The following is a 26,273-nucleotide window of genomic DNA, read 5'->3' on the forward strand; positions in this document are numbered from 1 at the left end:
TAACATCCAATGACAGGTCAGGCACGTCACACACAAAGCTCAGGTAACTACCAATGATGGGCTGCGCATGTCATTTCATTAAACAATTCGTTTCACTTTCGTTGGTTAAACTGTTTCTGTAATGCCTTGATGTCGAGGCATTGAGCAACACCGAGATCAGCATCAGGGGCCATGTCTGGCTCCTTGCCTGTTTTAAGAGTTTAGGAGGCGGCTAACGAGCTTGAATGTCGCTGAAATGCCTCTATAGCGAGGCATTCAGCAACACTGAACATCCACCCCAGGATGTGCTGTAACTGTTGCAGAGAGCAGTCACAACCACCACTGCCAGAGAATTTGCCACTCGCAAGATGGCGGAACAGCCTAAGAAAAGTTCTCTGGACCCGCTTGAGAACTGTGGCAGGTACTGCATTCAACCATGCAAGTCAAAGGAGCCAACTCTCTAATCACAATGTGCTTTAATATTTAATTAAACCCATCCACTTCCAGGAAGATGTTTAAAATTAAAGTATGAGCAAGTGCTAAAATTAGCGCTGCATCTTCCCAAAGGTCTTGACAGGTAAAGTTAAAATTAGGGATGCATCAATATATCAGCCGAAAAGGCGAGTATCAGCAAAATGCTGAAATAAAATATGGCTGAAAATAGTCGTCTGCAGGGGCCAGGTGTGTTCTGGGAAAATAAATCAGTGCTAGTCTCAGGCTCAAATAATACAAATGTGTACAAGAGGCCTACCAAACCCTGTGAGAATGCTGCAAATAAACTGTGCAAGCAGCACCTCTAGTACAGGCAAGGACAAGCAGACAGTCATGACTGTTCCGATCCTTCTTCCCCTGGGGGCAGGACAAGAGAAGTTGCTCGCACAGCAACACAGAGGGAAGCAGCAGGGCCCCTGCAGAAGTCTGCGAGAGAGATATGCAGTTCAGGTAAAGGGGTGGGTATATGAGCAAGTATGCATGATTAAGGGAATGAATATGAACGAGTGAATTAATGTCTGTAAGTAGGAGGTAGCTTGGCACAGGGAGCCTTTGATCACACACCTATCATGCCCAGGTTCTAGCAGGTACTGGTTGCCTGTGCATTATAGGAGTGTGATTGCTGTGTATAATTATAGATATTAGAATTTGTGTCCAGTTTTGGTGTGTTAACTCGCTTTTAATAAAAGTGAGTTAACACCAAAATCTGACAAAGAAAACACATATATAGTTAACAGCAATCTCACTCCTATGATGCCCAGGCAACCAGACATGCTAGAACCTGGGCATGATAGGAGTGTGATCCAGAATTTACATTTCGGTGCATCCCTAGTTAAAATAAAAGCCTTTGAAAGAGCGAAAGCGTGTCTAAATAAAAAAAAAAAAAAAGAAAAAAAAAGGTTTAATAGGGTAAACTGGAGTGGCTGGGTTCTAAGACTGAACAAAATGGAAGAGGGGGGAGTGGCCTTTTAGCCCCCAAACCAATGCATGGGTTGTATCACTGCAATCAAACAATGCTGCAGAACACATAAGGATGCTGTGTGACATGTTCCAGGAGCTGTAAATTCACATCCAAAGTACAATTTGTGTGATTAAAAAATAATACAATTGCTATACTACAAACTTTGGCAAAGGCTGGTTAAAATACCAGCATTTGAAATACTTTGGGGTCTCTAGAATATATGGTTTGATAGGGGAAATTGCATTGGACGGCTTCAAAGATACCCGAAATAGCACATGGGGCAGAACGATTTGGAGAAAAAAAAAAAGTTTTGAAATAGCAAAATGCTACTTGTACTTATTGCCCAATAACTTGCAGAAAAACCATAACATTAGGTATTTCTAAACTCAGGACAAACAGTAAAATATTTAGTAGGTTTTTCGTTAGCTTTTTTGACCGAGTCAGATTTTTCAAATGTATTTTTTCCCCCAATTGTTCCATATTTTATTAATAGGAAAATATATATATACACACACACACACACCCTTGTGTGGGTTCACTAAATAGGCGAGCACCGCAAAAGTGTTACAACAGCCTTGCGAAGGTCACGAAGGAAAAAAAAAAAAAAAAGCCTGGCCCTTAAGCTTCAAGATAAGAGTTCAGCAGAGCAAGCACCTTTAGAAAGCAGCCACACAAGCAGGTGACTAGTAACTCCTATCACACTCAGCATGTATATTATCCAGTAGTATCCTCACAGGACTAGGAGACATTTACAATTATACACCAAAAAACGGTATTTGAATAATTTATTGTACACATGAGGCTGTGTTGATGCACGAGTTAATACAAATGTACAAACATGTTATTTATAGGACATGGAGAGCTTTCTGCACTTTCCCAAGGCATTTATTTTAGCTTGAAATCAGTAACCGGGTATTCGACTCAGGTTTGGATGACCAGCCCTCCCCGTCCTTGGAAAGAGAAAGTGCTTTTCAGGACTCCCGGTCGCTGTCGCTGCTCTCACTGCTGCTGCTACTCTCGCTGTGCTGCTTGTTAAGATCTTCCAGACTTATCCTGCAACAGAACACGGCCATTGGTCATCGACATAAAAGGATCCAATAACTGATCAAAACACCATTATCTGTAAATATTGACCCCACAGATTTTTATATTATACCATGATAAAAAAAAATAAAAAAAAAAAGTGGTTCAGTTTGTAGATGCAGCACACACAGCCTGAAGTGCTGGGACTCAGTTTATACACCAACAATTACATACATATATATATATATCAGGGCTGCAACAACGAATCGATAAAATTAGAGCAAATGCCCTGAAAAACTCCCCTCCTCCTATAATCACACACTATACTAAGTGGAGGAGTCTTACTAACAGGCTCCATTGGAGGAGAGTGAGAGGCAGGAACCGGTCAGCTTGCTGCTCAGTGGGAACGGACAGGAGGATGTCGACTCTCTAACATCGTTTCACTAAATGGAGCATTTTTGTCGTTTTAACTCTATCTTCCCTGGGCATTATGAAGGTGTAACCCCAGTGCAGCTTCTACACAATATTTTTTCTGTTGGCAACAGGACTTACCTCTGCTCTTCTGTGATATTAAACTCCTCCATTACTCGCTGGGCTATGCTTGCAACGTTTGGTAAACTGAAGCCGGCTGCGAGCTGCACCAGATTCACGGCCAGAGCGGGGCTGCAGCTGGTTTTGGCACTGGCTAAAAACTCGTCGAGCACTAGAGCGCTAGAAAAGACACAAAACAATCAGCAGCCGACGGGGCACGGATGCAAAGGTAGACAGGGTGACGGCGATGACGAATCCAGAGCAGACAGAAATCTTATGCATAACCAAGACATGGAAAAGAACTAAAATCTTCAGTCAGTAGGCAGAGCTGTGGCCCCAGATTGTCACGGCTCTATTACAGAGAGACTCCTGCTCTGGCCCTGTACGGAGATTTAATAATAAACCTCCAAGTGGACTTAGTTCAACAAACCAGCTTCTTTCCATAACAAAATACCCCTTCTGTCACCACATTACATCTTTCCACATTTCCTCCCCAATCATATCCGATGGCTAGCATGCAACAGTAATTCTTACCTTGGAACTCTATTGTTTGTCTTGAAGAGCTGCAGAACTTTCCTGTTGGAGGACATAATAAAGCAGATCAGACACAAAGGTCAAGAACAAGGTCAGTCAGGAAAAATGAAGCCTCGAGGCCAAAACAAACCATGAAATATACACCATTTCCCTGGTGTGTGTTACCAACGGAACCTCCTCAAATCAGGATTCTCATACAGCTCCTGGGAATCGGAAGTTAATAGTACATCTCCCATCATACCGATAAGGGGTATAATAATGTTATTGTAGGGCATGATAATAGCTAAAGACCGTAAATGAATTCTACCAGCAGATAGCGAGCAGCTCACAATCCCACCCTCCCCAGAGGTCTCACCAGGCATCTTCTGTTTTTCCAGCCCTGGACAGCAGTATGCCGATATTCCCAAGGGCGCTGGCAGACCACTCCATAGGCACTTTCATTCGGGCTCTGGACTCGTACACGGCTTTAATGTCCAAGGCGGTGCCTGCAAAGGCAGTCTGCAGCTACAAAGAGGGAGGGAGGGGAATGAAATAAATGATAAAGTGCAAGCTCGCATGTATGAATGAGATACTGAATGGAACCGGGTAGGGCTGCAACTAACGATTATTTTAATAATCGATTAGTTGGCCGATTATTTTTTCGATTAATCGGATAAAAAAACCAATATGCAAATTTTTTGTTTATTTAAAATAATTTAATGAACTGGATGTTAAAAAACAACTTAAAATTTACATTAACATTCTTATTTTGTTATGATGTAATAAAAAAACAATATTTTCAAAGTACAAAAACCCAAACACAATATTTATGAAACAAAATAACCCCAAACATTCTGAAAAGAGGTGGACTATTACTATTCAAGAAACTTTGCACCCAGCACTTTGCACCCGGCCCTGGCACTTTGCACCCGGCCCTTTGCACCCGGCCCTGGCACTTTGCACCCGGCCCTTTGCACCCGGCCCTTTGCACCCGGCCCTTTGCACCCGGCCCTTTGCACCCGGCCCTTTGCACCCGGCCCTTTGCACCCGGCCCTGGCACTTTGCACCCGGCCCTGGCACTTTGCACCCGGCCCTGGCACTTTGCACCCTGCCCTGGCACTTTGCACCCAGCCCTTTGCACCCAGCCCTGGCACTTTGCCCCTGCACCCAGTCTCCAACTCTGCCCTGCACCCAGCCCTGCCCCCACTCACACCCTGCACCCCCACCCCGCCCTGCACCCAGTCTCCTGCCCTGCCCCCACACTCACACCCTGCCCTGCACTCAGTCTCCTACCCTGGCCACCCCCCCCCACCCCCACTCTGCCCTGCATCCCCTGAAACCCCACCCCCACGAATCGCTCTGTGCGAACGGAGCCACTCGCACAGAGCGAACCGCAACTAAAAAGGCGCGTGTAGCGGAAGCGGGGAACGCTCGCGGAGGTAAGTAAAAGGAGCCGAGTGCTCCAACAACGAATCGATCACTCGATTAATCGATAACGGAAATCGTCGACAACGATTTCCGTTATCGATTATTATCGATTTTATCGATTCGTTGTTTCAGCCCTAGAACCGGGTGTGAATATCGCGGAGCACTAGCATTTATACACCGTAATTAATCATCTAATGCTAACAAGTATTAGCTCTGCAAATATTTTTTGGATCGCTGGCTGGAACACCATTTACACTAAATGTCTAGTATAGATCAGTTTCTAAGCTTGTTTAATGAAACATAGGTCAAGTGACTGTTTTTGCACGACGTGTCTGACCCGTCAATGGACGTTAAGGGGTTGAACATGACCATAGCCTTAGGCAGCGACATGCAGCACAACTAGGAGTTTTTGTACAGGGTTGGCTAATAGACCAGCCAGAGAACGTTGCGCGCTTGAAGACCTACCTCAGGAGATTGTGGGTTTCTGGCCATCATATTCAATACTTCCTCGACCAACTCTACTTTATTACTGTGGCCCATCTGTTTAATGTCTGTAAATACAAAACAAAGTAGAGCAATTTGCCACAAAAGGGTAAACCTAAGCTCACATTGGAAAGTTCACCTGAGTACTCTTAACGTGCCCTGAGGAATCACATATTAGTTGGCTCGTGAACCAGACACTGGAAACTGAATGTGCGACTAAAGGAAGCTGTTAAACACTACTTTACAACAGATGTCGGGGGTGGGGGGGCATGAAGCTTAGCAAGAGATGTTGTTTCAGAAAATATGAATTGCACGCGAGTACGCACTTAGACCTTGACAGATCGTCCTCTTATTCTAGGCTCTAAAGGGATTAGCTTGCCCTATAGTCAGTGATCTTGGCAGTCAAGCTCTTCCTGCCACAGAAGTTCACTTGGGATGGGCCTTCATAATGTATAACAAAGTCAAGGAGTGAAAAGGCACAACTTTTTAGGAAGTAATTCCTTGATTCAAGTGATGAGGACCACCACACCAGGTACGTTACATTTATTTATAAAGCGCTGGCAGATTCCACAGTGCGGTTACAGTCAGAAGAACAATTTAGAAACAAACACATAAACTGGTGCAAAGGAGAAAAGGGCCTGGATAATTCTGGGAGCTGGGAACGGACTGTCGGCGAGAGCAGCTGAAGAGAATGGCAGATAGGGGGAGAGCAGACGTGCTTAAGGGGAAACTGACATAGCATTCAGTGGATAATCACCTTTCCAGATCTGAGGTATCAGGTCTAAACGGTTTTCCATTTCCAGGGCTTGCAGTAGATCAGTCATGCCTTTGACGTTTGGATAGTAACGCTAAGGGGAAAAAAAAAATCCCATTTAAAAACGTAAATCATAATCACAACAGCCTGAGTTAATCTTTTCGTGTGTAGACCTACCGAAGGGACGAACTCTCTATACCACTTTAAGATGACATCAATATTCTCCATTAAACACAGAAGATTGAAGAACCTGCCACTTCAAACAGAAACATCTGATGTAAGAATTACCGTTGAAGAGTATGTATGTATGTATGTATGTATGTATGTATGTATGTGTGATACTTAATCAGTTTTGTACTTTAAGACTCATGCAACTCAGCACTCTTATCAGGACAGGCTCACTGGGGTTGGCCTTTCATAATGTACATTTATAAAAAAGGTTCTGTTCTCCTGCAGACTCAAAGGTCAGTAAATCCATACGTCCTTTTTACTAACAAATTAAGCACAAAATAGCGGGGGGGGGGGGGGGGGGGATTTCCCTACACTACAAAGCCAAATTCCGCAGTTCTAATCTATGTATGAAATGCAGCTTCCATCGTAAGCTTGCAAGTTGTGCAGCGGGGTTTGATGGTATCGTAAACAGAGGCAAAGGGAAGACAACTGTAGGCAGATAGTGATGCGCTATTTAATACCGTTATGGGCATGTCACTCACTAGTATGCACTCTGCAGGTAGCTGTCTCCGATGAGCTTCCAGTTGTCTCCAGTCTGTTGAAGCTTGTGTAGTTTATAAGCCAATTCAACATCCTTAAGATCCAGACACTAAAGGAACATTTTCAAAATTCCAGAATCATGAAAGCCAATAACACTCACTACAGCGGGATTAGTAACCTTACAGTAGGTAAGACCCATGTGGCCTACCACTAGCCTGCCCCTTACTTGTTCCTTAACCATGTCTTATGTTAAAGCCTTATGCTCATCCCATGCATATTTAAATCCCTCACTGTATTAACATTACCACTTCTGCTGGAATGCTGTTTCACTTATCTACCTCCCTTATAGTAGTGAAGTCGCAAATTACCGAGTACCCTATATATCGGCTCAGAATATGGCTCTGTTCTCATGCGAGCGCTCCATGGTCACCTGCCACATGCAGGCTGCAAGGAGACACTCACACTCAGCTCCCATGATCCAGCCGAGGTCCGTACCCCTGCGCCAATCATCATCGCCTCCACCCAGCTATACAATGCGACAAGGAAATTGTTCATATGAAAGCTAAGCTGTAACACCAACTTGAATTTTTCTAGACTTAAAAACTGTGTGTAAAACACGATTCTCACCAGACCAACAAAACCCACCAAGGCATTTAACAATGAAACTTACACATTCTAACGGCTGCATTGATGAGGTAAGATAACATCTTAATTATAAAGTCAAGAGTTCTACTTACCACTCTCATAGCACTGGAAAAGAAGTACACTGTAAGGAAGAACAGAGTAGCAAACATTAAGTATAGGGAGGCAAAAAAAACAAAAATGTAAACTTAAGGCACAGCTCAAGCCTCTGCGTCAAACACATGCGTGTGGGCATAATTGAGGTGGCAAGGTTTATAGCAGCACAGTTTTATGGCCCAATAAAATTTGGGGCAGGTTTGGTGACCCCCACGCCACTCCCAAACAAGCTCTACAAAAGCAGGACCTCATTCATTAAATTTTACACGATATCCATATTACTGACAGTAAAAGAGGCTCAAGGTTTATACAGGGAGTAGGGAAAGTAACAGATACCCAGTAGCGGCTCAGAATATGGCTCTGTTCTCATGCGAGCGCTCCATGGTCACCTGCCACATGCAGGCTGCAAGGAGACACTCACACTCAGCTCCCATAATCCAGCTGAGGTCCGTACCCCTGCGCCAATCATCATCGCCTTTCCAGGGCAGTATGAGCCAATAAATGGATCAGCGAGTCTTAAAAGGGTTAGTAAAGTCTGATTTGCATTGAGCTGCATTTGGACAACTGCGTTTAGCCAAGTTACCAATTTTTGCAGAGAATACAAATATGGTTTGGGAAGAATTTAGACGACCATTTGAGGATGCAAGTATAAAGAGGCAGAATTTCTAACCCCGTAACGGCTCACCGTTCAAACATCTAAGATAAGCCACAGAAACGATGTGAACATACGCACCATCATCCGGGTCCTGGGCTGTAAAACTTCTCCCTTCTATTTCATGCAGGATTTCAGCGAGAATGTCAACCTGTCCCCTTCCAGAAGAAGGTGCTGCTGGTAAAGAAATCCCAAAAATAAACACCCGTGGTGAATTCACAGGAGTAGAAGCTTTCTGCCTTTTCCAACCCATGTGATTAGTTCAGTTTCTACATTATAGCTAAACTAGATAGTTGGCACATGACATTAGCAGATCGCTTAGTTTTATTCTATACCTCTGAAAAAAGGCAGATAAACATGTGGATAAATGACTATTTTTACTTGTCTATGGTTTTATCAGGCCCCAGCCTTTCAGAAAATACATGGATGCAACGTATTAGTTGGGAAAATGTTTTGTTGCTTATGGACCAAGATCTAGCCAACACTGGTACAAAAATGAAGGCAGGACCCGCTTCGCCTTCTGTACCAGTATATCTACCATTGTTCCTTTATCGTCAATTGTAATGAGAGTTAATAATCACTCCCAAACCTGCTGGCCCTCTATAAATAAAGTCTGGTATCCCAGATTTAGGATTTACAGCCTTGCTAAGCTCATATGACTCAAGTATTACTACGGCAGATATGATTTCGGGAGGATTGTAAACAATCACTTCGATGCTGTGGACATTCATGTCATAAAAATGCATTCAACAAAGCTCTTTAGGACGTACAGGACACAGGAGATCAGGCTGTGTTTTTTTTTTGTTTCTTTTAACAAAGTTACCCCAAAGCTTATGCAGTTTATAAGCCAATTCAACATTAAGATCCAGCCAATAACTCTCTACAGCGGGATTAGTAACCTCACAGCAGGTAAGACCCATGTGGCCTACCACTAGTCTGCCCTTACTTGTTCCTTAACCATGTTTTATGTTAAAGCCTTATGCTCATCCCATGCATTTTTAAATCCCTCACTGTATTAACATTACCACTTCTGCTGGAATGCGATTTCACTTATCTACCACCCTTTCTGTAATGAAGTCGCAAATTACTGAGTACCCTATATATCGGCTCAGAATATGGCTCTGTTCTCATGTGAGCGCTCCATGGTCACCTGCCACATGCAGGCTACATAGAGACACTCACACTCAGCTCCCATGATCCAGCTGAGGTCCGTACCCCTGCGCCAATCATCATCGCCTCCCCTCCACCCAATTATACAATGCAACAAGGAAATTTAGATTTTTCTAGACTTAAGAACTTAAAGTGCGTGTGTATAAAAGATTAAGTCTTAACTATTTAAAAAATCCTACTCTATAGGGTACCAATTTGGGAGGGATTTAGCCCTCTAGGACAAAAATAAATGTACGCAGGATAGGTCTAATTAGGGGATACTGTCGAACAAATTGTCATTGTTCAATAGGTGCACCTAACGTGTAGTAGATCAAAATATAACCTCAAGAGCAGGTGAAGGGTTACAGAGGTGCAAGAACTAAAATAGGAAAAAAAACCATTACCTGTCACACTAGCACAAACACTCACCTGGTTTATAAAACACGCCAATGAGATGGTAAAACGTCGCTAGGCTCGGTTCTACAGAGGGGGGAGGGGGGGAATAAATAAATTAACCCACCAAATACAAATCCAAAAATACAGGCACGTCGCATGCGCATAACTTAGAGCTTAAAATTATCTCAAAGAAGCAACACATGCATAAAATGCTCTAAACTGTTAGAGGTTGACTGCCTCTCTACATTAAGAGATTCCATAACACTAACAGATCATCTCACCAATATTAAGCGCTTTCATCTCATTTAACGTCTGCAGGGCAGGTCCCTTGGCCAGCGCTCCACACTTCCGCATGCTATTCAGGACGCAGTTGAACGTCAGGAGATTGGGATTCACTTTTTGCTCTACCATGTGTTTCAGCAGATCCTGGAAAGCAACAGTCTTTAGGCGCAAACCAAATGTTTATATAACATGACATATTTCACCAGATTCTCATTGAACAGGCAGTGGTCATTTGTAACCGAGAAGCTTAATGTGTTGCCGTCTATAGGCAGAGGAGCCTCACAAGAGACCATACGAGACCCACCCAGATCCCACAAATAAAAATCCATTGAATGCAGTCGATTGCCCACTTAGATTTTATGAAAAAAAGGTAAAAATGACAAAGGCTCAAGTCATTGCCTTGATAAATGTATTACTGATACTATAGAAAAGGCTTGTGCGGGAGGGAGTAGACGATCAACCTGGGTGTACAATCCCTTCCCATCTCTGAGCATTTGTTGTTGGCAATGGAAGCCTCAGCACAGTTCAGCTGCACATTTAGATTTGCTGGGGGTGACAATTGGATCTACAATGTGTGGTGTCTGCATATTGTTACAATTGTCCTACATGACAAGACTGCAAAGAATAAACAGATTTCAGTTTGATTAAAAAAAAAATAAAATGTATTTAACCCCTTAATGACAAAGCCTGTACACATGCATGGGCTCAAAATGCATTGTTTTCAATGGGTTTAGGGACCGCCCATTGTCCTTAAGGGGTTAAAAAGGTGATGGAGTTCGATGAGAATAAAGACTACAAAAAAAAAAGGGTTTTATGTAGATTTTTACCATAATGAGCTGCAACTTCTCACTGTATTTCTCTTTCATTACAGGTGCAGCTAGAATAAGCGCATTGAAAGTGTAGACGTCCGCTGCAGAAAATATAAAAATAAATTACACAACTAATAACCATCTGGGTAATTGTAGATCACAACTGGCAAACTAGTCATTTGTTATACACAGGCATTTGCAGAGGGCAAGACTGACTCAACAGTGACTAAAGTTGACCATGTAGCTCAGTCGGGCGACAGTTTCATGCAGGCTGGTTTCAGGCGGCCGACCACACGTCAGCCATCCTGAAATCTCCAGCTTTGCATTCGGCTCCCATAATCCAGCCGAGGTCCGTACCCCTGCGCCAATCATCATTGCCATGGTAACTTCCAAACTGCTGTACACAGCGCAAACTCACCGCTCATCCTGTTGTTCAGAAGGTCAGTGTACACGTTGAACGCCTTGCTGGGAGAACCATACTGGAAAGAATAAAGAGAATTTAAACAAACCGTACCATGCCGACAAGCAGCCAAGCCACCAAATGTAACAAGTTATTACCTTCACCATTCCTTTTATCATGGTGCAGAAAGAATGGGCATTCCTTTCTGGCATTAGGTTAAAGATCCGTTCAGCGTTGTTGTTCTGCCTGGCAAGAGAAGCAAGAAATGTATGTAGATTTCACAGACAAGGCTATACTTATTAACCTTTATTATGCAGCCAGCAAAGTTTAATGTTAGACTCATGAAGACACACTCACAAGCTCTGAGTACTATCATACATTGAATGGGATATTAATATGCTAATCAAGAAGCAGCAAGTCTAGATATCACATTCAACCGATTACCTCCAGGATCCAACAACCTCAGAGGTTCTTCGGAAAGGACCGGGTCGCTTCCTGACCTCTTCTGCATTTTCCTTAAGACAAAGCAAAAAAAGGGAGGTAAAATTGTGCTGCTACAGAATTACATACGGCAAGCAATTTAGAAGCTTCTTTCCAACAGGCACCAAGCAGACCACACAGAGAAGCAGGGATAGATTGCCAAACCAAAGCCGTGTTCTAGACTTACCATTTCATCTGGTTGGTCCTGCTCTGTCTGGTCCGGCTCCCGGTCCCCATAGAAGCACAAAAGGTCCAGGAGTCTGTTTGTAGTTTCTAGAGAAGGTGTAGTCCCTGGATGCAAAAAAAGACAACATTAAAGAGCAAATTATACTTATTGCTACAATTTACAGAGGATTGGGAACAATTTTCTTATGAAACAAACATCAGTATAAGGTGACCAAGGAATATCAAAAGTTAGTTTCTTATCCAACGTTTTATAAATTAAAGTCACATAGCAGTTTTTCCAAAGTAAACAGCACATCAACTCTGCATTGCATTTGAGGAGGGGCTCATAGCCAAGTCTTGCCCATAAAGTAAAAGTTTAAATAACCATTCTGGATTGGAGAAAATAGTTTAAAAGACATCAGTTGTAACTTCAAAATAAAATAGGCATCAATACCCCCTTGGAGAAGCTGGTCAAACAAATCCACTGAATCCTTTACCCTCCTTAGCTGAATGCGCTCCTTCAGCGCTTCTTCGCTTACTCCTTCAATCTGCGGTTGGAGATTCTCAGGCATTAAACACTAAGAGCAGGAAAATAAAACCCAAAACAAACCAACATTAGCATCCAAAAGGTACCGGGTGAAAAGCTTGTGCGTCATGATAAATGCTTGCATACCGGAATTGTCGGCTCCGCACAGTCTTTTAAAAAGAACTTCGGGTAGGTGTTGAAAATGTACTTGGCTGCGTTTCTCCCAGACTCTTTTGATATCGAATATATACGCTGCGTGTGAAAAGAAACAAACACATTGAGAACATTACTTGGGGACTTTGGTTTTCCAAAGTTCAAGCAGACACGTCTAGGAGACACGAATTATAACTGAAAAGTAAAATTAAGGGGTGCACTCCTGAAACTTCCCGATTCGTTATACAGGACCTGCCCTAATGAGTATCCCTTGCAAGAAGGCTAATCTAACCCTGTATAATGTATGATATATATTATTCACAATAACCGAGGCAATTTTTAAAACGTTTCCACATATCTAGTGTACAGACGTGTTAATAGTATACAGGAAAACAGGGCTCCACAACATAAATTATAAATTGGACTACGCGGATAAGTACTTACAAACTCTGAAGAGGTTTTGGGGATGAGGAAGGGATCATCTTGAAACATGTAATGAGCTGAGGTTGGATCCTGTAATTAAAATACGGGTCCATGTAATTCATGCGTAACCAAGACACAGCACCTGCCTCTGCTAATCACGCGATAACTTACATGATTAACCGTGTATGCCAGAGCTTGCAATACTGCAGTTTTGTTCCTAAACACAGGAAAGTAACAAAAGTTAAACAATGGAACCGTAGGGTAACGGATCGCATTACAAGTAAGAAACGGTTAGATTCCAATAATACTCACCAGACTTTCCTCTTTGGGATATCGATTTCTTCAGTACCTTGAAAGAAAACGTGAATTGGTTACAGGTGATGCTTCTAAACATTGCTTAGTGAACAAGGGCCACTTCCAGCCACGCTAACCGGCAGACTAATAAGTGAGATCGTTTTATGAAATGCTTATAACCGGATATTTACCTGCTGAAGCTTGGGCTCTGGCATTCCCGCTGAAGCACCTGCAATACAGACAATAAATCAGAGGAAAGCAGACAAATCGGGCAATAATAAAGCAGAATAGCTGTTTGCTGCCAGATGCATCAGAGACCGATTCCAACCGGAACGTTCTGAGAATCATCACCACTGTATAGAGCGGCCTACTGAATACAAACTAATATATGCCTCAAATACCACCGAACAGCAAAAGGACCAACGCCACATGCAACTGGAGATATTAGCAATAAAGGGACTGCATACCCGCTGGCCTATATATATATATATATATATATATATATATATATCTATCTATCTATCTATCTCTCTATACTAAGAGGAGCCATTACAAACAAAAGGGGTGCATTTCACTCATAGCTAAAAACATTAAGTAGAACGATGGCGCCCGCCCCCTCATCAACTCCTTACATTTATGGAAATAAAATGGGTTTTCCCGCCATTATCTTTGAATTATTAGTTATGAGGAGAATACACGGCCCCGCAAGCTACACACAGCGTGCAGAAGGGGAAGTTGTATCCCTGACCCCCTCTATACTGTCCCGGTAAAGCGGCAGAGGCCGCCAGCCGCTCTGTATATTACACGGAGGTACCTGTACACACCTGGCCAGTGTCCCGAGCCGGCTTCGGGACAGACAGAGTCTCACGCAGGGCGCCGCCATAGCTGTAGCCTGCAGGACTGACGGACCGTCCCACAAGGGAAAGGTGGGTTAATAAGAGCGCGAAATGTTGTCGCTACACGCGTTTAACTCGAGAACGGAAAATACCCAAGCACACAAATCCTAAAGCGCAGCTGGGATCACTGAGCGACACCCAGTATGGGTAAAGAACGTATTAGTTTAGATTTTCTTACCCGCATAGTGGTACATTCCACTTCCGGGACTCCACACGTGTTACGCTGCCCTTGGAAGGGATTGTAAATGAGTGAAGCGGCAGTTCCTGCACAGTTGGAGGCCTCGGGTGACGTCAGGCGATCACGTGTCCGCATGGTACGAACAACTACAGCAAAGTATTATAAATAGTAGCGGCTCTAACCACGCCCTCTAAAACAAAGATCTCCCACTTCGACCACTTACAATGTTGGGCCGGTATGGGGACCAGTAAGAAACAGGGAACGGAAAGCGAATGGGTTTTTATTTATTTAAATTATTTTTATTTGCTCTTTTTATTATTATTATTTCTTAATTGCGTTTTTGTCACAGAGAGCGCATTGCCACAATTGGATGTAACCGGCCAAAATTGTATTTATTTATTAATTCATGTAAAAAAAAAAAACATATTTAATAAAAGCTATGATTGAGAAATGTTTTTTTTTTTTTTATTTCCTTTTATTTGCCAACCTGCCCCCCCCCAGTTATGCACATCTGCTCCCAGACTTGCCACTCTGCCCCCAGAAATGCCTTATACCCCCCCTATATGCCACTCTACCCAATTAAATGCCTTTTAACCCCCTATATGCCACTCTGCCTCCAGAAAATCCTTATACCCCCTATATGCCACTCTGGTATATAGAGGGTTAAAAGGCATATCATGGGACAAAGTGGCATTGGGCAGCGGCTGTTTTGAATGTTGGTCTGCCGGCTGCCCGGTATCCCGTTGGGCCAGTCCGGCCCTGCATGCAGAGTGGTTAATGAGGACAGGTTACTGAATGTATTTAAGTCTTTTTACAGACCGCATGAAAAACTGTTAAAAAAATGGATTTCTAAAACATCTTCCACACATTTTAAAACGATATTCCTAAACAACGTGTTCCACACATGAATGATTTCACAAGAAAGCCCGAGCTGTCCCAAAGAAAAATGCAATATCTTATTAGTCTCAGTCTGCAGGTTCTATTTCTGTCAGACTCTCTGAATGTACGGACTGTAAGAAGTGCTGCGGAAATCGCTTGGCGCTATATAAATAAAACATAATAATATTATCGCAGATCAGCAGACCTGGGAACTCTCCGGGTTTCACCCGAAGCTGTCGGGGGAAACGCATCGCGCCAACGGCAGCCTCAGAACCGAAGCTAAGAAGCGAGTAAAGTCAGACGGCAGAAAATAATCACCGGAAAAATAATACCGTATTTGCTCGATTATAAAACGAGGTTTTTTTCAGAGCAAATGCTCTGAAAAATACCCCTCGTCTTATAATCGGGGTCGTCTTATAATCAGACCTCAAATAGGTCTGACTATGAGACGACTAAGATCCAGATCCCCCGCAGCTGCAGGGGACCTGGATCCTCCTGTCTCCCCCCCCCCGCCCCATTTACCGGTACTTCTGAGTCCCCCGTGTGTAGCTGGGGCAGCGTGTAGATGTCTACGCGATTCGCGTACATAACTTCCGCTGCAGCCGGGAGGAGGTGCGGTTAGCGGCGGGGTTGTCTGCGTCCATCGCACAGACCTTCCCCAGCTGTCAGAGATCAGAGTTCCCCGCACCGGCTGCAGCGTAAGTGCGTGGGATCTACACGCTGCCCCGGCTACATGACAGGGATGTCAGAAGCACCGGTAATTTGGGGGGGGGGGGGGGCGGGGGAGTGTTAAATGGGAAGCAGAGTGCTCTGTGAAATGCCATTTAACCCCCTTAATGCCACTCTGCCTCCAGAAATGCCTTAAACCTCTCTATATGCTACTCTTCCTCATAATATGCCTTTTAACCCTCTAAATGCCAGAGTGGCATATAGGGGTATAAGGCATTTCTGGAGGCAGAGTGACACATAGGGGGTCAAAAGGCATATCATGGGGCACAGTGGCATATAGGGTTAAAAAGCATATCATGGGGCACAGTGGCATTTAGAGGGCTAAAAGGCATATCATGGGGCACAGTGGCATTTAGAGGGTTAAAAGGCATATCATGGGGCACAGTGACATATAGGGGGTATAAGGCATTTCTGGGGCAGATGTGCATAACTGTGGGGCAGGTTGGAAAATAGAAGGAAAAAAACAAAATATTTTTCTCAATCATAGCTTTTATAAAAAAAAATAGTTTAGATTAATTAACATTTACTGGTAAAACTTTTTTCCTATAGGGTCGTCTTATATTCAGGCTTTTTCTTTTTTTTTCTAAATTAATATTCAGATTTGTGGGGTCGTCTTATAATCGAGCAAATACGGTAAGAGTCAAAGCACTTTAATCTGATCCATTTATTGCAGACCCAACACAAACACCAACATGTCAGACCTAAAAACCACTTCTTCAGATTGTTTGTCTCATCGATGTAAACGTAATATTATTTCTTATAAATACTAATTTAGGAATATTAAAATGATGATTGATGACAATTTATTTGCATTTATGATTAAATTGATACAAATGCATGTTATGCTGTATTACTTGTAGACCCAAATGTAACACAACGTGTATTGTCCAATCAGAACCCAATCACGCCGTCTCTATGTACATGAATATTAGTTGTTCCCTTTTTTTTTCTTGATGTTCAAAGATACGGCAGTTAGCTTCTCCTGCACATATTACGTCACAATGTTACTGCTCTCCGGAATTCTCTGTGATGTCAGAGGTCTGTCTGCTCAAACACAGACACCTCAGCCTGACTTTCACATTTTGCGAGAGGAGAGAGAGTTGTTTACTCATCTGTGAGAATGGAGGATGCTTTACTCATTTTTTTTCTGTTGGTTTATTGGATAATAAGGCGATTTATTCCAAATGAGCCTCGTGTCATCATAAGGAGATATGCTAAACGCCACAAAAAATACCATCTGAAAGAAACATCTAGTCAACCTCCTTCAGCCAGGTAAGAGAGGAGCATGTTGGGGCGATATATTTGGGAACCTGAACTCCTATTACTATATTATTTATTATTATTTATTGTTTTATATAGCGCCATCAGATCCAGAGCAATGGACTCCTCTACTGTAAAGGTCCATCGCTCACTTTCTGTGCAGCGCATAGAAATATGAGATGCTTTTAAGTCACTAATAGAGTTCACCAACAATCATCACAGGATCCCCTTCATGCCCTATAAAATGTACAGCTTTTAATCCTTAGAAACATCAGTTATTGTTATCCAACAGGATGCCCGCTGTGTCCTCTGCTCCAAGAGAGCTTTAAATCTTCTATGCTATGTAACAGTTTCTCTCTCTCTCTCTCTCTGAAGTCAAATTGCCCCCAAAGGTTCGGATTATATAGATCATATATAGAGTTCACAGCAGAAACAGGTTTCATCTTTACAATCATCTTTTTTTTCTTTCTCATTTAGTGTCCTGACTTGTAATCGAGACCCAAAAACACCAGGGAGACTTTACGATTGCATCTTTAGCAGGAAAAAAGGCAAAGGAGAGATAAAAAGAAGGCTGGTTACACCGATCCCTTGGGAGAAACTTCGTGCCCGATTCCCTAGGTAAATACTTTGATCAAATATAGTTAACTATTTAACAGACACAATCAGTGTTCCCTCTAAGTTGTGCGCTTGTGCACGCGCACATAGCTTTTTTAGAGAGCGCACACGTGCAAAAATTGTGCACACAACAGTTTTTCCCAATAAAAAAAATGAATTAAAAAAAATATATATTTTTTTGACACTTTATGCGGCGCGGATATTGTGCGCACAAAATTTTGGCTCTGGGAAAATTTTTGCACAAGAGAAATTTTCTGCGCACGCCACCTAAGAAAAATTAGATGGAACATTGGACACAATGTTGTTTAAAACACTCAACTCACTAAACTGAAGATCATAAAATAGTGCTTGACCTGATTTTTCTTTGGCTTTGATGTTCATTTGTTTCTATAACTATAGCCCATTGATCCCGCCTCATATCCAACGTGGTGCGGAACGTCCGCTGGTGCCTTCTGCCCCCACAAAGGTGTCTCCTGATAAAAGCTGTTTTGGAGCAGCCGTCTTCAGAGGGAGCGCAAGCCGGTGCGAGGAGAACAAAAGGTAAATTTAGTACGAAGCATAAAAGACTAAACTTTATAGTTATTTAACTTTACCTGCTTCTTAGTGTTCTTGTGGCATCCCTGTGTGCCATATTATCACTATTATATTTGGGGTAATACCCTGGTATTCGTATTGGCGTTCTTTTCACCGGTAGACAATAGCCAAGAACACCCTTACAAGCTTCACATACACACTCATTTACCTAGCCTTTTTACAAACCCAAATCTTCATCTATTATTGGCAGATGCCCACACGACTTGCCCTTTGAGCCAAAATTACCATCTCAACGGCCTGAGGTCCCGATGCAAAAGGATTCCATCAGTGACTGCATCATGGTCTACAGCAAGTCCACCAGCGAAAGAGCCCAGGACTGTATCAGACTCTACAATGATTCCACCAGAGAAAGAGCCCGAGATTGTATCAGACGCTACAATGACTCCATCATTGAAAGAGCCAGGGACTGTATCAGACGCTACAACAATTCCATCATTGAAAGAGCCGGAGACTATATCAGACGCTACAACGATTCCATCGGTGAAAGAGACGGAGACTGTAGCAGACGCTTCACCGATTACGTCATTGAAAAAGCCAGAGAGCGTTTCATGCGCTACAGCGATTCCATCATGGAAATGGCTGAAGACTGTATCATGCCCTACGACGATTCCTTGAGTGAAATAGCCGAAGACTGTATCAGACGCTACGATTCCATCAGGGAAAGGGAGCAAGCCTGTATCGGAGTGAGTGCTGTTCTTTACATGTAACATAATACTATTTACAATTCCAATAATCGGACATTATTTTGCTGATTGATTATTTATTACACTATTCCCATGGCATTGTAGCCGGATATTATCTCCCCTTCCACCCATTGGTCCTTAGAGACACCTTTCGGCTATCCTTCTACTTGGAATACTAATATGATAGTTATGAAGGCACAATGCGTATACACAAACTTTAAACACCTACGATTTATTAAACCACTAATCATTTATTCCAGATTACCAGTTGTTGCCCTAGTGCTGCCCAAGCCACGTGCCCGCCTTGAGCTTTCCAGAATAAAACCTCTCAAGAAAGCTCACCGGATTTCATCAGTGCCTGTGACAGATGAACATGGACGTGGTTCAGCTGCAAACAAAACAACACCAAAAACAACAAAAAAGTGACCTAAAAGTCCCTTTGTGATAAAAGTGCTGCAGCGTATAAAACTGTTATAGATAGTAATTTAAGGTAGAATAAAAAATATAAAACATTTAAGTCTTGAGACTTTGTGTTCTGTAAAGAAAATTGAAATGTTCCATGTGTGTCACAACATCATAAGTATACAACACTGATAATTAAACGTGGCCGCCGGCCAACTCTTATGGACTAATATCTAACCACGATCCAGGTATTAACTCTTTGTGGGTTTCTCACCTACCAGTTCTCAAGGAACCCTTCAGCTCAGCGAAACCTCTAATACTTTTTAAACAGGGCGGACATCTTCATACAGCAGGTAGGCACATTCTTTAGCCGTCGTTGTGAAGAGGATGTCTTAGTACATAGTAAGTTTTTCCATTCAACCAGTGAATGGCAGCAGCAGTAAGAGCTGAGTGCCAGCGACCAATAGAGTCGCTTGTATGGACCTTTCCTCTTGCATCCTTCCCAGGCCAAGTTTCTGCATCAGGAGTTAAATGTCTGTATGAGCGACTCTATTGGTCGCCGGCACTGGGCTCCTCTGGCATCAACCAAAGAAGGGCAGCTGCTAGGAACCATAGAGTTGTTCGTACAGACCTTTAACTGCTGGAATCTCCTCAGGCCATGTTTCGGTATCAGTAGTTAAAGGTCTGTATGAGAGATTCTATTGGTCGCCCGCACTGAGCTCCTCTGCTATCAAACAATGAAAGGCAGCTGTCCTTCGTTGCTTGATGCCAGTGGAGGCCTCTGCCAGTGGCCAATAGAGTCATTTGTATGAACTATTCACTCCTGACTCCGAAACAGGGCCTGGGGATAAACTACTGGAACCTCAGCAGGCCAAGTTTCAGCATCAGGAGTTAAAAATCCTTATACGCGACCTTATTGGTCGCTGGAACTGAGCTCCTCTGGCATCAACCAATGAAGGACCCTGCCCTTCATTGGTTGATGCCAGAGGAGGCCCCTGCCAGCGACCAAAAGAGTCACATGTACGGACCTTTAACTCCTAGCCTCCCAGGCCGAGTCTCGGCATCAGAATGTAAAGGTCTGTATGTGTGACTCATTGGTCGCGGTCAGGGAACTCCTTTGGCATCAACTAATGATTAATGCCAGAGGAGGCCCCTGCCGGATACCAACAGAATCGCTTGTACAGACCTTAACTCCTTAATGTCAAATGACGGGGCAGGCATGTCATTGGTCATTACCTGACCATTTTTGTGTGACGTGCCTGGCCTGTCATTGGACGTTTCATTAAACAAGCTTAGAAAGTGAAAGAAATCAACAATCTCCTCCTAAATTTCAATGGTGTCGATGACACCGAACACCCACCCCAGGACGCGCTATGACCGCTCCAGAGAGCGGAACCATGCAAGTCAATGGATCCCAGCTTTTAAATCAATGTGATTAGTAAAATACTGTAAAAAATAATAAAAAAAAATATGGAAAAAAAATAAAAAATAGCTGAAAATAAAATAAAAAATGTGGTAACATTTAAAAATAATTATACAGTGATGTCACCATCACAGGGACAATCCAGTTCCAGCAAAATGTAAAAGTCCAAAAAGAATAAAAGAAAAGTTTATTATTATGAGCAAGTGCTAATATTAGCGCTGTATCTTCCCAAAAATCTTTACATGGAAAGAGATAAAATAAAAGCATTTCAAATACCCAAGAGGTGTCTAATTTAAAAAAATGGTTTAATGGGGTAAATTGAAGTGGCCGGGTTCAAAGATAGGGCATAGGCACAGACTGACCAAAATGGAAAAAGCACACGTCCCAAATGTGGCCTTTTAGCCCCGAAACACCAGACAACCAATGCACGGGTGGTATCACTGCAATCAAAAGATGTTGCTGAACACATATTGGGATGTCGTTTGACAGCGACATGTACCAGGAGCTATAAATTCACACCTGAAGTACAATTTGTGTGATAAAAAAAATGGAAAAAAATTACTGCCAAAAATTTTGACAAAGGCTGGTGGTGAAATTAGTGCATGGAAATGGTTAAAAAACCAGCATTTGAAATACCCTGTCTAGTCTTCAAAAATATATACGGTTTGATGGGGTAAATTGCATTGGACGGCTCCTGAGTCTCCTCCCACATTTGCACAGCTATGGTTGTTTTCTAATTGTTTTAATTTGCATGGACCCTATATATCCAACAGTGTCCCATTCTGTTAGGCTGCGTACGACTAAGCACAGTTTGTGTGAAACGCGTTAAGTTTTTTAGCCTTTTGTTCCTGTTTTTGTTCTGTTGCCCTCCTTGATTTTTCTGTCCACGGAATGTATGGGATGAATTATTTGAAATTACATGGGATCGTAGCCTCTCCATTTGTCTCTTCCAGATGTTCAAGTTCCAAGTTGAAAAATGTGCACCCAAATGTGTCATACCTCCCAAACAACCCGACAAACCCATGTATGGGGGTATCACTGTACTCGGGGGATGTTGCTGGACACATATTGGGGTCTTGTTTGGCAGTGATATATACCAAAGAATAACAAATATTAAGTTAAAAAAATAAAAATGTAAAAAATGGATTTGGGGGTCTCTAAAGGCAGATAAAAAAAGATCAAAATTGCCTAGAGACCCCCAAATTAAATTATTTAAACAAAGTGGGGGGCGTGGTTAACCGCCGATTAAGATGGCTGCTTAGGATTTGGGCTCCGCAAACCCTCTCCGTGTTTCTACAGCAAAGCGTGGTTTTTTTTCCGCCATGGGCAAGCATACCAAGGTCGCTGGGACCCCTAAACCGTCGGGGAACAAGGACAAGCAGGCACGTACCTCAGTTCGCTCGTTTTTCCATAGTTCTCAGCATCAGGACTCCCGGGACTCCTTCTCAAAAATGGCACCTTCTCCCGCCAGTTCGAGTGGTGAATGTGTTGAAGAGCCCTGCCTGGACCCTCCTCTTCGGGATCAAACTTCCCTACAGGAGACCCTTCGGCTTCTACCCACGAGAGAGGAGATGATACCGCTCATTGAACGGGCTACTCAGGGGATCCGCGATACCCTTTCAGATCTTAAGGCAGATGTGCAACAACTGGGTGACCGCGTGGCCTCCGTCGAGCAAGATCACATTGCGGTTACTACCACTGTGGATGCTCTATCCTCGCAACTGACGGACCAGACGGCCACGCTTCGTCTTCTGACCTGCAAAATTGAGGATCTCGACAACCGTGGCCGCCGGAATAATCTCCGGGCTAGAGGCGTTCCCGAGTCTGTCCTGCCATCGGCGATTGCGGCGACGCTGCAAATGATCTTTAATGATGTTCTCCAACGGCCTTTGGATATACCTATCCCCTTCGATAGGGCACACCGTGCTTTGAAGCCTCGGTCTGAGGGCAGCAACCCCCCGAGGGACATTGTGTGCCGATTACCGGATTACCCGCTTAAGGAGAATATCCTACGGGCCAGCAGGTCCAGGGGAGATGTCTTGTGGGAGAGCCACGCCATTTCAATTTTTCCGGACCTATCTCCGGCTACACTACAGACTCGTCGTGTCCTTAAACCCATCACGGCCGCCCTCCGGGAGGCAGCTATCCCCTATCAGTGGGGTTTCCCCTTCGCTTTAATAGCGTGCCGGGATGGACAGTCGTTTGCGCTCAGGCAGGCCTCCGATGTCCCGCAGTTCCTGCTGGACCTTGGTCTCCCACCGCTTCAGATCCCAGACTGGGAACTTAATTTCACGGCTCCTGCTCCACTTCGGGATCCCAACAAGGATTGGTCCTCCACGCCGCGACGGAACAAGCGACAAAAGTTACCTGCTACCTAATGAGGCTCGCCGGTCTTCCTTGGTGTATTCCATCACGCCTTTACTTACCTCTGTTAGTTGGCTCCTTTTTGAGCGGTCCCGTCCGTCGTCGTTCTTCTCGCTGGTCTTCGTCGGCTGGAAGCTTTCTCCACGTGCCTTTGATCCGGCTTTTCAAGAGCTTCACAGTTTATTTTTTTTAATTTATTTTTTTATTGCTGTCTTGTTTTGTCTATTTCTTTATGTATTTATTTTTCATTTCACACATTACTAGACACGTGTTATTGGATGGGTCCGCACCACCCCCTTTCTCATGCCTGTCTCTGGTTTGGGGTCTATTACTGCCTTGTATCAAGACAGCTGTTCTCCTGCCACACACACACCACACTTCACATCTATTTGTTCCATCCCATGTTGTTTTATTCTCCTACTCCTCTATGACTGGTGCTTATGTGTTAAGGGTTTGCTCCGCTCTAGTTGACATGTGGATCGGGTGCAATTGTGCTGGGGTGTTTTTTGGGGGTTTTTTTCTTTCTTTTTTCTCTCCTTTTCGTCTTTAGTTCTGTACTCGCTCCTCCATTATGCCTGTACCTTACTGGGGGACTGTTGTAGCCTTTGCTTCATGCATCCAGGCCACTGTACTCCTGCCACACGCACATCACACATCACACATCACATGTTTGTATTTTTTTTCTACACGGAGAGGGTGCTGCGGCACTCTTTGGTTTTCCTCCCTCTTTCCTTTGTTTATTTACACGCGCAATTTTCACCCCCACCAGAGCCTGCCTACCCTGTCCTTTGGGTCGGGGTTCTAGGTTTTGGGCCATTCCAATGGTCGCTTGGCTCCGAATTCGATGCGTACGCATCGGGCTTTCTTTGCCCTGTTCTGGTTCTTTGTTTTTTTTTTTTTGTTATCCCTTGTTTTCTTTGTCTATGTGGACGGCTATGGCACCCAATACCGCATATGTTTGTGTTAACTGGTACCTCTCATGTCTGACTCATTTGTAAAGTGTACGTCCCTTAACGTGAGGGGCCTGAATAAACCGCAGCAGAGATCTAGACTATTTCATATGTTGCATTCCTTTAAGACCAAAATCGCCTTCTTGCAAGAAACTTCTGGACTCTAAGGCACCTAAGTTGTCGAATAGGCATTTTCAATTGACATACTTTTCCAACTCTCCCTTATCCAAGACTAGGGGTGTGGCTATCCTCATCCATAACTCATTGCCCTTTCGCCTCATAGATGTTTGGAGAGATTCTGAAGGTAGGGGTTTAATGGTTAAGGGTTTCCTGGGTCTACATAAGGTTACATTAGCTACTGTATATGCCCTTAATAAGGATCAGGTCCCTTTCCTAGTTAAAACTAGACTTGTGCATTCGTCTTCGGGCGAACATGAAAACGCACAAGAAGAGTGCGTTTTCGTGTTCGTTCCAAAGACATGAAGAAGAGAAGACAGTGCCGGAAAAACGTAGGCGAAGACGAAGACTCACACACGAAGAATCTTCGCCTTTGTCTACTATTCTCCCCGGTCCCTTCCCCATCTAACTTACCTTATCTTCACAGCATTTGACGGTCTGGGAGGCCCATAAGGCTGTGATATGGGGCCACTTTATTCAATTGGGCTCTCAGCTTAAGAAGCTTACCCAACTTGAGGTTATGTCGCTGTCCAAGCAGATAGCGGATTTAGAATTACAACATAAGCTTACGTTGTCCGCTGAGGTCCTTACTCAACTCACATCTCTGAGGTCTCAGCTCGCATCCCTCCTGGATTCCAGGCTTCGTCGTAATTTCCTCCTTACTCGTAAGCATTTTTATGAGCTGGGGGACAAGCCGGGGAAGCTATTGGCGCGCGCTCTCAGGGCGAAAAGGTCGGCTACCTATATTCCCAGAATTAAGGACTCTAGCGGCACTATCCATCATATTGCTAAGGACATAGCTACTTGTTTCTCTGATTTCTATCGTGGTTTATATAACCTGTCTCCCGGCTCAGGGTCTGAGAACGGAGCCTTGTCGCCTTGTCGCTTATGGATTCCTATCTTCGTAAACACTTACGCCACAGGATCTCTGCTGAGGATAGGGACAGCCTTAATTCTTCTATTAGCTTGGAGGAGATTGAGGGGGTCCTTAAGTCCCTTCCTCAGGGTAAATGCCCAGGCCCTAATGGGTTTACCCCCCTTTATTATCGTAAATTGTTTCCCGTCCTTGGCCCTCATATGGTAACCCTCTTCAACTCGTTGGCAACGGGTGCCTCTTTGGACCCGCAGTCTAATGTAGCTCATATCACAATCATCCCCAAACCTGGGAAGGACGCTGACTGTAGTAGCCTCTACTCCCAGGCTAGGCCCCCTGCAAGAACACACAAACCTTTCCCCCAATAAAGACACGACAACCATAGATTTTTGGGTGTAAAAGGCCACAGCCGAAATTTATTTAAATGCAGGCCATTGCCACGCAGACCTAAAACCAAAATAGGTGCGTTAACAGGACAATGACCAACACACAGAACAATAAATAACATAAATTAACATAATTCAACATTAACCATTTAATGTAAACCATCCCAAGCTTACCAGGTTATCCAGGAACCACACAGGGAAGGACATACCGAGATGCCCAAACCCAAACCTAAGGTTCCCAGTTCCACCTACCAGGAAACCTCCCAAAACCAATGCTCTCCCATCAGCATTAACCCCCTAGATACCTGGTAAGCTTACGCACGACCGTGACAAACACACACCAGAAGAACACAACACACAAAAGGAACAGGGAGGGTGGGCCAAACAGTGAGTGGTAGGTGAGACAAAATGGAGACTGCTCCACTGGCGCCAAACCCCTAAATAGCCCACCATTAACCCCTCCCCCCACATTCAAAAAATGCCGTCAGGACCTATCCCTGCTCGGCACACAGTCAACGGCC

At 43.7% G+C, this 26,273-nt stretch overlaps 1 protein-coding gene and 4 non-coding genes across 5 annotated transcripts; all 5 read right to left on the reverse strand.

The window, feature by feature from the left end:
* Window positions 1-2,403: 2,403 nt before the first annotated feature.
* Window positions 2,404-14,225, reverse strand: LOC149285127 (small ribosomal subunit protein mS39-like). The gene is made up of 24 exons (XM_089495811.1): window positions 14,167-14,225; window positions 13,534-13,571; window positions 13,361-13,397; window positions 13,220-13,265; window positions 13,070-13,138; window positions 12,620-12,724; window positions 12,401-12,524; window positions 11,969-12,072; window positions 11,746-11,816; window positions 11,460-11,547; window positions 11,320-11,380; window positions 10,920-11,002; window positions 10,092-10,236; window positions 9,838-9,894; window positions 8,347-8,439; window positions 7,613-7,641; window positions 6,878-6,984; window positions 6,342-6,420; window positions 6,168-6,258; window positions 5,393-5,478; window positions 3,876-4,024; window positions 3,521-3,562; window positions 3,008-3,166; window positions 2,404-2,485 (listed from the first exon to the last, which is right to left on the reverse strand). Exons 1-24 carry the CDS (start codon window positions 14,223-14,225, stop codon window positions 2,404-2,406), a joined length of 2,004 nt encoding a protein of 667 aa, XP_089351937.1.
* Window positions 7,259-7,394, reverse strand: LOC149285128 (small nucleolar RNA SNORD94). Its single transcript, XR_016277783.1, has one exon. It is a non-coding gene; the product is annotated as a small nucleolar RNA SNORD94 (small nucleolar RNA).
* LOC149285129 (small nucleolar RNA SNORD94) lies at window positions 7,956-8,091 on the reverse strand. The gene has a single exon (XR_016277788.1). It is a non-coding gene; the product is annotated as a small nucleolar RNA SNORD94 (small nucleolar RNA).
* Window positions 9,369-9,504, reverse strand: LOC149285130 (small nucleolar RNA SNORD94). Its single transcript, XR_016277787.1, has one exon. It is a non-coding gene; the product is annotated as a small nucleolar RNA SNORD94 (small nucleolar RNA).
* LOC149285131 (small nucleolar RNA SNORD94) lies at window positions 11,142-11,282 on the reverse strand. The gene has a single exon (XR_016277784.1). It is a non-coding gene; the product is annotated as a small nucleolar RNA SNORD94 (small nucleolar RNA).
* Window positions 14,226-26,273: the final 12,048 nt, after the last annotated feature.

Source organism: Sceloporus occidentalis, unplaced genomic scaffold (assembly GCF_023333645.1).
Source record: "Sceloporus occidentalis isolate IW3139 unplaced genomic scaffold, rSceOcc1.0.p SCAF_84, whole genome shotgun sequence".
NCBI lineage: Eukaryota > Metazoa > Chordata > Lepidosauria > Squamata > Phrynosomatidae > Sceloporus > Sceloporus occidentalis.

Excerpts from the sequence above, each read along its gene's own strand:
- LOC149285127 (XM_089495811.1), bottom strand. The coding sequence starts at position 14,225 with ATGGCGGCGCCCTGCGTGAGACTCTGTCTGTCCCGAAGCCGGCTCGGG. Across the intron at positions 13,398-13,533 it reads CAGAGCCCAAGCTTCAGCAG|GTACTGAAGAAATCGATATC; the intron begins GTAAATATCCGG and ends TTTTCTTTCAAG. Across the intron at positions 6,985-7,612 it reads TTTCCAGTGCTATGAGAGTG|TGTCTGGATCTTAAGGATGT; the intron begins GTAAGTAGAACT and ends ATGTTCCTTTAG.